At 48.0% G+C, this 16,128-nt stretch overlaps 1 protein-coding gene across 3 annotated transcripts in view; it reads right to left on the bottom strand.

Moving 5' to 3' along the window:
- Nucleotides 1-12,338: 12,338 nt before the first annotated feature.
- The window catches only part of NHSL3 (NHS like 3), a 179,661-nt gene continuing 175,871 nt past the window's right edge, over nucleotides 12,339-16,128 (bottom strand). For all 3 annotated transcript variants that reach the window (XM_069223387.1, XM_069223389.1, XM_069223390.1), the window contains exon 7: nucleotides 12,339-14,288. In XM_069223387.1, the coding sequence (XP_069079488.1) occupies nucleotides 14,263-14,288 (26 nt within the window). In that variant the 3' untranslated portion in view covers nucleotides 12,339-14,262. The remainder of the gene's footprint in view (nucleotides 14,289-16,128) is intronic.

Genomic DNA, 16,128 nt, shown 5'->3' with positions numbered 1-16,128 from the left:
TACAAGAATTTCCATGGTTGAGGGAGTATGCCACGTGGATTGATCAGATGTGTTATCCCAAACACCCTAAATTTTCAAATGTTACCACAAAACTTTGCTTCTTCATACAGTTGCCCAATTTCCCAATCTCCGTTGTGTAACAAAAATGATAAGGCTTGCTTACAAAATGTGATAAGCCGCGCCCCCCCTCCTCCTTCCCTCGTGTTCCAATACCAGCTTTGGGCAGACTGGGAGTCCGTTGAAGGGTTGCGGGCCCTCTACACCGCAGGGGCCTGTGCCACAACCCATGCTCCCCCCCACTGCATTAAACAGATGCTCATTTTCCATTCTGTGCAAAGAAAGTGTATGTTTCTCAAGTGATGCAAACCACATGGAATTCTCCAACAAGTATTTACTTTGCCCTTCACCATGCTTCATTGGTTAAATATCCACAGCATGAGAGGTCAGTCTCCCAGAATCTCTCATTAGTGCTCCAGCCATCCCCCCCAATTGCCTTTTTGTTCATACTAAAGTATATAACTGAATATTCAGTAATAAACACAGTGAGAAGCTAGTGTGGCAAGACTGCTAAGTGAACTGGAAAACCCAAGTCTCGGCAAGCTGTACTGGAAAAGGTTCACTGAAAAGACTGTTTGCTTTGCAAAACTCCAATATTCCGTGGATGTCCTCTATGTGCTTTGTCAACCACAGATATACTTAACTTAAGCCATATTCATCACTTCCATTGTTATCAGATTTCAGAGCTATTCTATGGCTGGACATCCATGTGAATGTAGACTATTTGATGGTTTTGATAAGATTAATTTCACAAGAAAGTTATATATGTGTTGTCATACACAGACCACATTAGCAGGGATTGGGCTGCGTCCAAAAGAGGGAAGAGATGAAAAGGTTCAGATCGAGAACATTATTTATTGGACTCACTTTCAATCTGAACAGAACAAACTCCACGGCTGTACCTCTACAGCCCTCTTAGGAGTGCTGACTCCTCCTACAAGGGGCAGCTGCCTTCGACTATGAAACTGTTTTGTCAGTCCATTTCATTTGTGTTTAAAGGTATTCAATGCACGGTTCCAAGTGGTTTCTGTTGATCAAATGTACTTTTTGTAGTTTGCAAACGTTGTAATATATGGATTGCTATGAAACCAACATGTCTCACCAATCGGCATAGCCAGCTTTCACTAGGACAATCAACATTCTGGTCCTGTCACTCTAGGGAAACTATTGTTTAATTTTGCATCATCATAAATGGAGCTTTATCAGTGCCATACCTGACACACTGTCGCATCTGACAGGTTCCATGTTCTCTCTTCCATGTGCCCAACTCAGCCCATATAAGACATTTTACACCCACACTTTCTCCCAGATGAGTCTGCCTGTAATTGTTCCAGACAGTTTTGAGTGCTAGATGTTGCAGTAATGGCAACCGCTGGCTGTACAGAAAATAACCTATTATGATTTCTCACACACATTCCGTATTGTGAAAGGGGTTTTGAACTAGACTATCTCACATTCTTCGTGGGGTTCCAAAGAATCCCGAGCTGCCTCTCCTCCTCCTTCCCACCACCCTAAACTTTACATTCTTTAATTTGCTTTGGTGATTTATTTTTTGGGGATTTTTGACAGATTGTGCTAGCCACTCACTGATTCAGTTGATTTTTTCCCTCATTTACTGACACACATCACAATAGTTTCCTCATTTCTTTTCTTTTTTTTTTACAAGCTGTAGAATCAGGGATGATTGATTGCTACGTCCTATTTAACCCATAAAGGATTATCTTACCCTGTAATCATCTGTTTGGAGCTGTGCTTTAGATTTACATGTTCTGTATACTCCTGCCATCTGCTGAAGGCCACAGATTGTTGCAACCTGCTTTTGTTTGAAGATGTCTTTTGAGTCATGCGGTCTCGGTGACCCCTCCTCTGGTCATGAATGCGGATGGGCACCAACACTATTGTTAGATTGTTTCACATACAGCGGGTGGGAGTAGGTATGGAGTAAACAATAGAACAGTAGCCAGACATGGAGAAAAAAGAACAGTGTAGGTGGAAGATATCTGTATCAAACATGCTCTAGGAAGGAGGTTGGTGCATGGTAATCCACAGCACTACATACAACAAATAGATGCTTACAGAGTAAGTAACAATCTGTTCAGAGCATGTGTGGCTGAAGATACACATGCACTGAATGAATAGCAGCACTCCCTTAAGGAGCAGCCAGCCAGTGAATGGTGCAGAGGTCTGAAACAGAGTCCTGCGGACACTTTGTCCTACTCTAACTGGTTGCCTTGCAAGAATGTCAATGTAGTACAACTTACTTACCTTCGGTAACGAAATATCCGGTAGAGACATATTCTAGTTGCAGATTCCTTACCTTAGAATTTTCCCCAGGCGTCAGACTGGATCTGGAGATTTTTCTTTGAGCAATACCCTTACGCGTCGGCAGGTGGCGTCTGTTGACTCCGCGGGTGTCGTTGGGGTCGTGGTCGCCGTGATGATGTCGGGAGTAGTATATATAGACGCCACCCTCGGACAGTGACGTCAGTTTCTTTTAACAACTTTCCACGCCGAAGTGCAGAGCCACTATGAACACTGAGATTGGTGCGCCAGAGCTAAGGACCTGAGAAGGGGAATCCCTGTCCCTAGAAATCAGTTTGCAAGCGGGGAGGATGGGTAGGCGGTAAGGAACCTGCAACTAGAATAGGTCTCTACCAGATATTTTGTTACAAAAGGTACATCTAGTTGCAGATTCCTTCCCTTAGAATAGATACCCAAGCAATGCCATCCTCCGTGGTGGGCTGCGAACCAAGATCATACTAGGAAGTCCTGCAGGACCAAAAATCCTAAATAGCCGGCCCAAAATACTTGACTGTCCACGCAGTAGTGCTTAGCACACGTGTGCAGGGATGCACACGTAGCTGCCTGGCAGATATCCAGGACAGGAACTCCGCGTGCTAACGCAGTAGAAGCGTCAGTTGCTCTGGTGGAATGAACACGCAAGCCTTCAGGTTGCTTTTTGACCAAGGTGTAGCACATTTTGATGCAAAGAAGCACCCATCGAGAGATGGTATGCTTTTGCAACGCCTTCCCTTTTTTGGCACCCACATACCCAAAAAAGAGTTGATCGTCCACCCAGAAATCTTTAGTACGATTGAGGTAGAATGCCAACGCTCTTCTTGTGTCCAGACGGTGGAGTCTCTCCTCCTCATGGGAAGGATGTGGGGGTGCATAGAAAGTAGGCAGAGTAATGGACTGGCCTACATGAAAGGGTGTAACCACCTTCGGAAGGAAGGAAGCCCTTGTGCACACTACTTTGTCAGGGTGCACAGATAAGTATGGAGGTTTTGAGTAAAGGGCCTGAAGCTCACTCACCCTGCGAGAAGAGGTGATAGCGACCAGAAAGACAGTTTTGAAATTGAGGAGCCGCAAGGGACAATTATACATTGTCTCAAAGGGGGGTACACACACTAATAAGTAAGTACCAGATTAAGGTCCCACTGAGGCACGATAAATGGAGTGGGAGGAAATAAATGGGTAAGCCCTTTTGGGAATCTACTCACAATAGGAGATTTAAAGAGTGAGGGCTGATCAGGTAGCCTAAGAAAGGCTGAAATGGCAGATAAATACCCTGTAAGGGTGCCCAAAGCACAGCCCTGCTGGGCCAAAGAAAGAATGAACAGAAGAACATCGGATAGAGGGGCGGAAAAGGGATCAACAGATTTGTTGGTGCACAATGCCACAAATGTATTCCAACAACAGGCGTATACAGTTTTGGTTGATAGACACCTGGCTGCCAAGATAACACTGCAGACTTCGGCTGGAAGGGCAAAAGCCGTCAACTGGCGCCGCTCAATCTCCACACATGAAAGCAGAGGTTGGACAGATTCGGGCGAAGAACCGTCCCCTGTTGCTGCGACAGAAGATCCGCCAGAAGAGGCAGTCTGAGTAGAGGATCGATGGACATGCTCAATATCTCTGGATACCATATTCTCTGTGCCCAATCCGGAGCCACCAAGATTACTTGGGCCTGGTCGTTCCTGATTTTCTTGAAAACGCTGGGCAGAAGAGGCATAGGTGGAAAGGCGGCCATAGTTCCACTCCAGACTAAAAGCATCTCAGAGCGAGTGCCGCCTTGGAAACTCCAACGCGCAAAACAGCTGACAATGCGAGTTCTCTGCGGAGGCGAACAGATCTAACCAAGGCTCTCCCCACTGCTGAAAGAGACCTTTCGCCACCTCCGGATGGAGACGTCATTCGTGATCGGATGTGCATCGACGGTTGAGTTTGTCCACTCTGGCGTTGAGAGCCCGCCAGATGTTGAACCATCAGGGTAATGCCCTGATGTTCCAGCCATGTTCAGAGGCGTAGTGCCTCCTGACAGAGTCCAGGACCCTACTCCACCCTGTTTGTTGGAGTACCACATGGCAGTAGTATTGTCCGTGAACACCTGCACCACTTTCCCTTTGGAAAAGGGAAGGAATGCTTTCAACACGAGCCTGATCGCCCAGAGCTCCAGCAGATTGATATGGAGCCCAGACTCCGCTGGAGACAAGAGTCCTCTGATCTCTGCCTCCCCATGTGGCTGCCCCAACCCAGAAGTGAGGCATCTGTCACTATGGATAGATCTGGTTGGGGAAGGGAGAGGGATCTGCCGTGTACCCAATGCGGACTCGAAAGCCACCACTGCAGGTCTTTCGCAGCCCCCTCCGAGATATGGACCAGGTTGGAGAGATTCCCCTGATGCTGCGCCCACTGGAACTTCAGGTCCCACTGCAGAGCCCGCATATGACATCTGGTATGTGTCACTAGCAGGATGCAGGAGGCTATGAGGCCCAGCAGCCCCAGAGTCAGAGTCAGTCTGACCGAAACCCAAGACCGAGGCCGAAAGATCGGAATCATAGTCTGAATGTCTTGGATTCGCTTTTCAGGAGGATAAGCCCGAAACTGCACTGTGTCCAGAACCCCTCCGATGAAAGGGAGTCAGGTGTGACTTCAGCACGTTTATACTGAACCCCAGCGTGTGCAGTTTTGCCGTAGTCTGAAGGTGGGAGACAACTTTCTGGAGCGAGTCTGCCTTCAACAGCCAGTCGTCAAGGTAGAGGAAGACTGAGACCTCTAACCTGAAAAAATGAGCTGCAACCACTGCCATCAATTTCGTGAACACCCGAGGGACGCTGGTAAGGCCGAAGGGGAGCATGATACACTGAAAGTGCTCGTGACCTACCATGAATCGTAGGTAACGTCTGTGGGCAGGCAGGACGGGGATGCGGAAATAAGCGTCTTGCAAGTCCAACGCTACCATCCAGTCTCCTGGGTCCAAGGCAGACAGAACCTGAGCCAGGGTGAGCATTTTAAATTTCTCCTGCTTGAGGGATAGTTCAGGTCCCGAAGGTCTAGGATAGGACATAAACCCTTGTTCTTTTTTGGTATCAGAAAGTAGCGGGAATAACAAGCATGACCTCCTGGCACAGGGACCTTTTCTATAGCTCCCTTGGCCAAGAGAGCTGCGACTTCCTGGCGGAGAAGTGCCAAATGATCCTCTGGAAGGTGACTGAAGGATGGTGGAGCAGATTCGAAAGGGAGGGAGTAGCCCTTACGAATGATCTGCAAAGCCCACCTGTCCATGGTGATGTTTTCCCAGTGGGGCAGGTGATGGCGAATCCTGCCACCAACTGGACGGGAGTGTGGGGACAGACTAGGAGGGTTTGGAGGCTGCAGCAGGGGCAGAGGTGGAGGTGGACTGGGCAGACATCCGGTTCCCTGTCCCACGGCCACGTGGGATTCCGTATCCCCGGCCACGCAGAGGCTGAACAGCGTGTGCGGAACGGTGGCTGGAGGACGCGACAGGGAGCCCCTTCTGTGGCCATGAAAGGGGCGAAAAGTGGACTGCAGTGGGCGAGGGGCAGAGGAAAGGCTGAGGGACCGAGCCATAGCCCAGGAATCCTTAAATCTCTCCAAGGCCGAGTCCGCTTTGTCTCCGAAGAGACGGGAGCCATCAAAGGACATGTCCATGAGTGACTGTTGGACATCCCCAGAAAAACAGAAGTACGTAACCAGGTGTGGCATCGTAGAGCCACCGTCGTAACAACCGATGTGCCCAGAGAGTCGGTTGTGTCCAGACCACAACAGATTGTGAACTTTGCCACATCTCTCCCATCGTTCACAGCTTGGGAGATGATAGCACGGGCCTCCTCCGATATCTGTGGCACGACTTGCGCAACCGTATCCCACAAAGAGTAGGTATAACGGCCAAAAAGGCATGCAGTGTTCACAGACTGCAGCGCAAGACTGGAGGAAGAAAACAACTTCTAGCCAAACTGTTCCAGTCTTTTGGATTCCCTATTGGGGGGTGCTGAAGGGAATGTGCCTGAAGAAGAGGAAGCCTGGATATCAAGACTCTCAGGCGTGGGGTGTTGGGACAGGAATTTAGGGTCATTCAGAGCGGGCCGGTGGCGGCGTGAGATAGTCCTAGTCACAGGAGCCCCTGTGTTGAGTTTGGAACATGTACCCAAAAGGACATCGGAGAGAGCTTCATTAAACGGCAAAAGGGGTTCTGAAGTAGAAGCCCCAGGCTGAAGCACCTCCGTCCGGAGATTAGACCGGACCTCAACAGTGGGAAGCTTGAGACCAAGGACCTCAGCAGCCCTACTGACCACCATACCATAAGTTGCTCCCTCCGCCGTAGCCACGGTAGGAGGAGACAGCATGCCAGCGTCAGGAGAAGTATCCAGACCACTGGCTTCGCCCAATTCCTGAGCCCAGTCCATAGAAGGGTCAACCTGGTATTCATAAGGGTCCAGGGAACCCTCCAACTCCGCCAGATATTCGTACCCATCAGAAAAAGGGCCTGAATCCGACCTGGGGCGAATAGGCCCCATCGAAGTCAAAGGCGGCTGACGCCGCTCCGACTCATCAGGGATAGAATTGAGTCGACGTTGATAATAGGCACTACCGACGCCGGGAGCGTCAATAATCGACCCAGCGCCAGGGAAGGTCTCTAGGGTGCGGCCGGTGCGGATCTGCGCAGGGATCCAGAGGTGACCTCGGTGGCCAGAGCCAAAGCTGCCAGCGCGGAACCCGAAGGCCCATCAGCTAAACCCCTTGGGCCCGCCCTCTGGGAAACTCAGGGAAGCGCAGAGCCAACCCAGACGCAGGCTCAGGTCTTGTGCGTGGATGCTCCTCCCGGGTCCCATCAGCCGAGCGAAGTCGGAGATCGATGGGACTTCTTCTTCCCTGACCTAAGGATTTGGAAGAAGATGAGTGGTGATGACTCCGTGACAGATCTTGAGACTTTCCTCTCGAGGGAGACCGGGACCTAAACGGAGTCAAGTGCTGGACCGCCATAAGCTTTAGCGTCCGCTCCCTCAAAGCCTTCGGGTGCATGGCCCGGCACTCGGAGCATGACCGGGTTGTGGTTGCACTCGAGACACCACAGACAAACCTGATGAGGATCCATCACCGACATCGTACGATGACAGTCCTCGAATTGCTTGAACCCGGTCTTTGGGGACATCCTCGACACACCAAAGTTCCACAAAACAACTCGACAAAACTGTCAAATTCTGCCAAAAAATAGCCAGGGTTGCTCTTCTCTGGATCAGTGTGTGACGCGGAAAGAAAAGAACTGACGTCACTGCGCCAGGGTGGCGTCTACATACTACTCCAGACGTCATTACGGTAACCACAATGCCAACAACATCCGCGGAGTCGACCGATGCCACCTGCAGACGCGCAAGGGTATTGCTCAAAGAAAAATCTCCGGATCCAGTCTGACACCTGGGGGAAAATTCTAAGGTAAGGAATCTGCAACTAGAAGTCTCTATCAGATACAATGTTTTGTGAATGTGTGTGGAGTGGACCACATGTCAGCTCTGCAGATGTCTGCTATGTGTATATTTCCTAGAAAAGGCATGGCGGCACCATATTTACAGGTGGGGAATACGGGTACTTTTGGCATCAATGTAACAATTTTAGATACGTTTAATAATCCACCTCAAGATCCTTGCTTTAGAGATGGGATGACCTTCATGAGGTTGCAAGATGGCAATGAAAAGCTGTTAAGGTTTGCAAAAAGACTTGGTTTTATCTAGATAGTACATCAGTGGTTGTTAAATTTTTGACTTCTGTGGACCCCCACTGAATCCTTACTGGAACCCAGGGACCCCCACTGAATCCTTACTGGAGTCTGGGGAAACCCATTGAGTCATTAGTAGAAGTTAGCGACCCTGGCCTAAGCATTTTCGATGATTTGAAACGCAAAATACACAAAAAATACAGAAACAAGCATTCATCAGACAAATGCACAAATAATGAAATATTTCATTCACAAATATAAAACAAATATTTATTTTAATAAGAATGTTGGAGCTTTTCTATTCAATTGAGGTCTCTCATCGTCCATACTATATTCTGTTTGTTGCATTTGCTACCACAAATCAATCTGAGCATAGTAACTCAATTATTAGCCTCCAATTTAAAATTCCAACACTTTAACAGAACGTTTTAAAATGTACAATTTTTCATTATATGTATTTATTTATGTACACTTTATTAATCTGGTAATATTATTTAAATTCTAAGCAGTCATGGACCTCCTGAATGGGCTTTGTGGACACCCTGAATGGGCTCTGAGGAACGCCAGGGTTCCTCAGACTACATGTTAAGAACCAATGAAATACATAAGAGCATACTTGACGTGAAGTGCTCTCGTAGCTACCGAGTTAGGTTGCAGAAAAAGATTGTGAGGTCAACTGTTTGGTTAGGGTCGAATGGGGAGACTACCTTGGGTAAGAATCTAGGGTTTCTAAGAAATATTCGGTCAGTGTGGACCTGGAAAAGGGGATGCTCCAGTTAAGGGCCTGTAGTTTAGAGGTCATTGTTACAAGGAAGGCAATCGCCCAGGAGAGGAACTGCAGAGGGCAAAAATGCAGTGATTCAAAAGGGGGTCCTCATAAATTTGGTTAGGACAATATTAGGATTTCGGACTGGGTCAGGAGGTGCCCCGTGTGGGATGGCAGGTTTAAGTTCTTACATAAAAGATCTAATAACACGAACTTTTAAGAGTGGGGAGTGTTTCCCATTCTGCACGTATGCAGCAATAGCAGCTTGGTCTAGCTGAACTGATGTTTAGGCTAACTCTGACTTTTGTAGATGTAGGAGGTAGCAGATGATGTCTTGCACTGCAGGCCTAATATGGCTTATGCAGTCTGGAGTAAAATAGTGGAAAAATTGGTTCCATGTAGTAGTATAGCAGATGAATGTAGTGGGCCTATGAGCCTCCCAGAGTATATCCATGCACTCTTGAGGTAGGTCAAGATAGCCAAACTCTTGGACCTCAGGAATCAAATCTCCAGGTTTAGCTGTCTGGGGTGGGGGTATCTGACTTTGATGTGGTTTTGGGGAGCTTCTCATGAAGGATGATGGACATCTCCAGAAGGTTTGAGAACCATGGTTGTCTGGCCCACTTTAGAGCCACCAGGATGCAGGTGAGAACGTATGCCTCAGCTTCCTGACCACATACGGTAGAAGTGGGAGAGGAGGAAAAGTGTATGCAAAGATAACTGATCAATTCATCCATAGAGTAATATCCATGAACTGAGGGTGTGAGATCCTGATGGCGAAGTTTGGGCATTTTCGCACAGGGCAAAAGGGTCTATGTTTCGGGTGCCCCATCTTTGATAGTAAAGAAACAAGACTGGTGGGTGGCGTTCCCATTTGTGGACTTGTTTCTGTGTCCTGCTGAGCAGGTCTGAAAAGACATTGTACACTCCTGGAAGATACTCTGGTAGGAGATGTGCATGGTGGTGTATCTCCCAGTGCTAGACTCTCTGTGCTACAGCAGCTGAATGGAGTGTGTGCCTCCCTGCTTCGTTAGGTAGAACATGGCAGTCATGTTGTCTGCGCACAATGAACCACCTTGCCCAAATCTCATCAAGAAAGCCTCGGAGGCTATATGAATGACTAACATGTCCAAGTGGTTTATGTGGAGACCTCGTGACGAGGTAGCCAAAGACCTAGGACTTTCATGCTGTTCAGATACATTCCCAGCCTGCCAGAGATGAGTCTCTGGTGATGGTCATCTGAGGAACTAGTTCTGCAAAGAGCCTGCCCCGCAACAATTTGTTGCTGTTCTAAAACAGAAGAAAGGGCTGGGTGCAGGTCCCTTTCAATACTAAGTCTTCCAACTGACCCTTTGCTTGTGATCACTGGCTTGACAGGCATTCCTGAAGAGGGTGCATGTGGCGCCAAGCATGAGGCTATCATTCCAAGAAAGTGCATTACAGAGAGAACTGGGTGCAGACGAAGTAGCTGAAAATGAGTCCGAATGTTTGTACTCTTTGGGACGTCATGTAAGCTTTGCCCACAACTGTGTTTAGGACTGATCTTTGGAAAGGTTGGACTTGGTGATGTTGACAGTAAATACCAGGCTGTGCAGGTTGGAAGCCTGGGTGTGGGCTAGGAGTCTGGTCTGCTCCCGTCCTTAATCAGCCAGCTGTCTAGATAGGGGAAGAAATGAACTCATCCCCTTCTAAGGTGGGTGGCTACCACTGCTAGACACTTGTTGAAGACCCTTGGGGTCATGGCAAGTCCAAAGGGTAGTGCTTTGAATTGGTAGTGTTCATCATTTACCATAAAGCGCAGGTAGTGCCGATGAGCTAGATGAACTGGGATGTGAAATTAGGCATCCTTTAGGTCTAATGTGGCCATGAAGTCACCTTGATGCAGCAGGGGGATAACATCCTGCAGGGGGACAATGTGAATATGTTCTAACAGGATGTATCTGTTGCGAGACTGAAGGTCGAGGACTGGCCTGAGGGAGATGTACTTTCTGGGGGGATGAGGAAGTATGAGGAGTAGACGCCTTTGCTCTGGTGCTGATGGGGTATTGGCTCTGTGGCGTTCTTGAGTAAGAGCCCGTAAACCTCCTCTTGTATTAATGTGAGATTGTCTGGCTGAGGGCATGGGTTCAGGGTGAAATGTTTGAAGGTGATGACAAGCTCCAGGCTCGATGAAGGCTAGAACTCATCTATCCATGGTGATCCCCTCCCAATGTTTATGAAACCCTTGTAGTATCCCCCCAGATAGGTGTAATGTGATTAGAGGGGATGAGAAGCAAGTCAAGCCAGTTTTTGAAGGTAGAGGCTCCCTTACAGGGAGCGCACCTCTGCCCCCACCTTTGGAACGGTTCCCTCTAAAGGATCCCCATATTTAAACTTTCCCACCCCGTTGGTGATAACCCTGTTTCTGCAGTTGGTAGGACTGGGTTGGCTCTGGGGAACTAGCTTTGGACCTACCTCTTGCCTGATGCATCTGAAAGGAGCCCCAGCCAGAAGGAACCCATAGCCTTGGCAGTTTTAGTGTCCCTTTATTATTTTCTTCAGCATATTATTAACTTGCGGTCTGAACAGGTGTCAATCAAATGCAGGTTAACATAATGCTGCTGCACCTCTGGAGACCCTCCATCGCCTCCCATTGAGCCCGATAGTACAGGAACATGAGGTCAACTGGCAATGCACCAGTGTGTGGCAGCATGCACCCCTACCCTTTTACCTGCAGTATAAATGAGCTTGCTCTCCTTGTCAGGAGAAGAGCATCGCCTGTAGTCATGGCTTCAGGGTGCTGGTGAAGACCAAGGAGTGCGGTGGGACACGACCCCTGATGTAAAGTGGGTCAGAGGATGCTGGGCTTGTATTTTATTTCTTTTTTCCTCAATTCTGAGTTTTACCACCTGGGATTTGACTGAGCTCATGAAAATCTCTGGGGAAGATTTTATCATCTCTTTAAACATAAGAAGGTATTGAAGAGAATTCTCTATTCAGAGTGCGTCTCAACTATGAAATAGTCATCCTCAGAGGTGACCTACATTTCCACTTGATGATAGGCACCTGTGCACGGATAATGCTTTAGTACACAGAGGTGTCATCTGGCAGGGAGACCCTAAAAAGGACATGCTCCAGAGCTGGGTACCCCTGGGAATCTACATCATAATACACTCAATAATCATCTGTGGGATGTGGGGAAAGTGGGGCAAAGTTCTCTGCTGGAGAGCAGGGGTTAGGTCTGCCTGTGTCGGAGTACATGCCCCGTGACTCCTGGAGGGAAGTCATGGGAGGTGAGGAAGGAGGTTGTGGAGGAGGAAGTGGAATAGGAAGTGGAATAGGAAGTGGAATAGGAGGATGAGTAGGGATAACAGCTTTGGCCCTAGGACCCTTAGAAAGTTGTGGGGTGGTGAAGTGTTGTCAAAGCAAGCCTAGGGTTTTTAGGAAGTCTTTTCCGTAGCAGAGATCTTGCCTGTGTGCAAATGGATGATGATATGCCACTGTCCGTCATTGAGTTCCTTTTATTTTTTTTTTTTTTTTTTTTTTTAGGATAGGCTTTTCCTTGGAGTCTGTTGTTGACGGTCTCGGGCCCGACTAGGTTTTTGGTTTCTACAGCAGTTTTGGCTTAGAGGGAGGAATTTTCTTCGAACCAATATGTAATTTCAGATACAAGGGCCACCGAGGGTTGAGACCCTTGGTTAGGTCCCTTCTCGGCTAGGAGGACTTGATTTGGCCAGGGTGCAGAGGCGTACCTGTAGACGGTGGTGGCTGAAGCACAGGGCTCAACGCTCGAAGGCCAAGTGGCCTGGTTGTTAGACAACTATGAACTTGACAAATTAAGCAGACGTAAGAGTTGATGGGCATCAACAAGTCTTCTCAGTGATGAGACGGAAGACAACTGGCTCAGGGGCTGCAACGAGAAACACTGAACATGTCGGAACCGGGAGAAAAGCTGATACACATCTGAAGTCAGCGCCCATGCGCACTCGTGAGCAGAGAAGGAGTGACCAAGACCTCGTGATTTGAAAGACTTATGAATAAAAACAATTTGCATCAGTAAGAGGCCAACACTAAATGGCATAAATATGCAGAGTTTTTGTATTTACTACCACAAATACTTAAAATATATTTTTTTTTTCTTGCTATCTCTCTGGAACTCTTAACTTACTCTCCATCTTCGTCCTTTCTTAAACTTCAAAACACTCCTTTAAAATCTTGGCTTGTCTCTCAAACTTTCTTGATTTTACTAAGTAGGCCTTCTTCAGTACACTACTGCCTTTCCCATGGATTCTTCACTCAGTTGTCTATAGCCTTTTGGTCTCACTTAAACGTCCCACTTCACTCTGACTCCACCTTACTATCCATTTTGTATCAATATAAATGTTTAAATCTTGTTTTTAAATGAGCAGCTTCACTTGAACATTACTTCTAAACCTTAATTTTCCCGGTGAGACTTCATGTGCCCTTTAGATTGCTTTTCTCTTGGCCGCTTATATACCCCCACACACATTGTGCTTAGTCTAGATTTTTTTGTTTTCTCTACCGTCTCAAATACCTTGGAACACACTACTTTCACCGTGTTTGTCTTACATTCATTCTGGCATCATCTAGAGTATAACTAATCAATAGTTTTTTCCATTTTAAACTTCTTAGAAGCATTTTTACTTGGTTAGTTTGCCCTCCATTTTGTGACCTGACTTTGGTCGTTGAAGGGTTTATCCGGAGGTGAACCGAACCTGAGCGCCCCCTGAGGAGCTGAATGTGATCCATCCTTTCTTGGGGAGTAGAGTGCATCTGCAATCCCACCCGAGAAGCGCGCTCAATCCCATAGCCACACTTGCCCTCTACCCTCCTCCTGGAAGCAGAGCGCGGAGAAAGGTCAAGGCACATTTCTTTAAAAGTGCTTTCATTTCAGATTTTTTTTTAGGTGCATGATTACAGAGCCTATTCTCCCACACATTTTAACATTTTAAAATAAACAAAAGTAAATTGATAAAAGGCAAAAAATAAAAGGAGTCGTCAGCCCTAAGCAACCTAGCCAAGTCTGCTGCAGTGCACCTTTAGCGTGAGGCAGAGGGGTGTCCGCAGCCGCCACTCCAGCGGGGTTACCAACCGGGGGCACCCCAACAGTCCTGTAAGAAAAAAAGGTTCTGTCAACAAGTTACAGGCCACCGTGTGCACCGCCTCTACCCATCCCTCTGCTACAGTCCACTGCGTTTTCTAACATTTTCTTCTTTTGGTTAACAAAAATGCGAAACGAAAGCTGCAGTAAGAAAGTGAAACCCCCACACCGTTGCATAAATATCAAGGCCACTTCTGGTTAAGGCATCTGCATCGTCCTCGCATTAAATTAAGGAGTCTCATTCTGTGCTTTGTGGTGAGGCTACTCAGCCCCAGGGTTCATTCCTGATGCTTGTCCAGCGGATGCGTGCGGCGTCTCGTCTCAAGGCGCTGAGCTCCTAGCCGCTTCTGTGGGAGAGAGGAAAGTAGAGACCCGGCCATGTTAGCAGATCAATAACTGCAAGGGGGCATCACACAGTAACAGCTATGCGCTCTACACTTTGAAGGATACACAGGAAGTAGTGGGCAGCAGCATGCAGGCCTCAGACACAGGGGCTGGGGTCATCAGACGGAGCTGGAGGTAACTTGAAGGCAGGTGGGAGTGGTGTATTTTGACAGAAACTGGTGTCAGTGTGTGAGAATAGCAAAGGTGATGCTGGTTAGAAATTAAGTACACTGGGTGGGGAGGGGGAGGAAAGCGCTGTGGCCTCAGAAAAAAGGAGGAAAGGCATCAGGAGTTTCCAGAGGGGCGGCAGTGTAGTGCCCAGAGTGAGGGAAGAGCCTCACCAGCGAGGCAGACAGAAGCTGCTTGCTCCTTTGAGGCTGGGGCTGCACACTGATACGTGTTGCCCATCAGCGCAGGTTCTCCAGGGGGAGGCAACAGGGACATGTGGCGACGGGTTGCACTAAGTCGCGGCGGAGTGATAAAGCCTCAGTGATAGGGTGCAGCCAGCAAAAGGGGTGGGGGGTGGGGGGGGGGGGGGGGTGGCGAGTGCTGTCAACAGCATCCAGTGGAAGGCACACTTTAGAAGAAAAGCTATTGGTGGCACCCAAGCTGGCAGTGCCACGCAATCTCTTGTCTGAGCAGATAATGTTGGTCGTATTTGTTGAGGAACGAGAGATAGCCCCAGCAGGGTCTTTGACACCGTTTACCCCAGATGGGGAAAAAAAACAAGTACACGGTGTGAAAACAGAGCAAAAGGCTACAAACCCCAGAAAAGTAACAAGGCTGCCATTTCAAAGGACAATAAGCCATATACGTTGAAAAAGTACAGCGTTGAGTGTTATAAAATGAGTTACAAAATGTGGGATTTAAAAAAGAGCTACAAGAAAAGTTTTAGAAAAGCAAAAATGAGTGTGTGAGGACTATATGAGTGTTGTAGGTAGGACTGCAAACAGTAGTGTAGGCATAGGAATAGGCAGGTGGGGCTCGGTTGACGAGTGTGACGGGAGTTTTTACATTTAGCACAGCCTGAAGCAGGTGGTGGATGCTCTGGGTTGGGCGCGTTGTCACGGTTGAGCGACTGCAACATCAGTGCCCCTGCAATTCCGGCAACAGAGGTTGGAGATGGTATCACAACACTGGCTATGGGACGGCTTGTGGACCCTGGTCCAGAGTGACTTCAGGGTGCAGGGCCGCCTCGCCGACAGCAAAAGCGACAAAGAAACTTGGCTGACGACAACGGTGCAGTAGAGTTACCAGCACAGATTCAGGAAATTGCTGGGCGGAAATGTGGGTGACGCAGTGTGAGGAGGAGTTGATGGAAGCCGGCGAGTGTTGGGTAGCCTGACTTCGGTCTGTTAGGATGAGCGATGTCTTGGTGGAAAACAGAGGCAGGGAAGAGGCCCCAGGTAAGAAGAGTAAAAATAAAAAAAATAAGATGTAGGGCAAGGTAAGTCAGTCACATAGTGATGGCAGAGAGGCTAAGGAAAGTGAGGGGAGAAGTCTTTAGAATGTGATAAATGGGGTATACAAAAAGAGACAGACAGGCACCGACAAGGACAGCAAGCGGAAAATGACTATACCTCTGGGTGCTCACTTGCTACAAGGTGAATTTGTTGTTGTGTTTAAATTGTTACCTTGAGAAATACAGGTAAAGGAAGGCTCAAAGACGAGGACTGGTAACTGGAACATTGGACATCAGTCTTCTTAATATATACAAGTGCGCACTGTGAACCAGAGTGCTGTGTAACATTACATGTTGTAACGGAAGAGCAAACGGATTAATGTGACATTGTCTGCGGAGAA

The sequence above is a fragment of the Pleurodeles waltl genome, chromosome 3_1, assembly GCF_031143425.1.
Source record: "Pleurodeles waltl isolate 20211129_DDA chromosome 3_1, aPleWal1.hap1.20221129, whole genome shotgun sequence".
NCBI lineage: Eukaryota > Metazoa > Chordata > Amphibia > Caudata > Salamandridae > Pleurodeles > Pleurodeles waltl.
The sequence above is the reverse complement of the archived record's forward strand: the minus strand, read 5'-3'. Positions and strand labels throughout refer to the sequence as shown.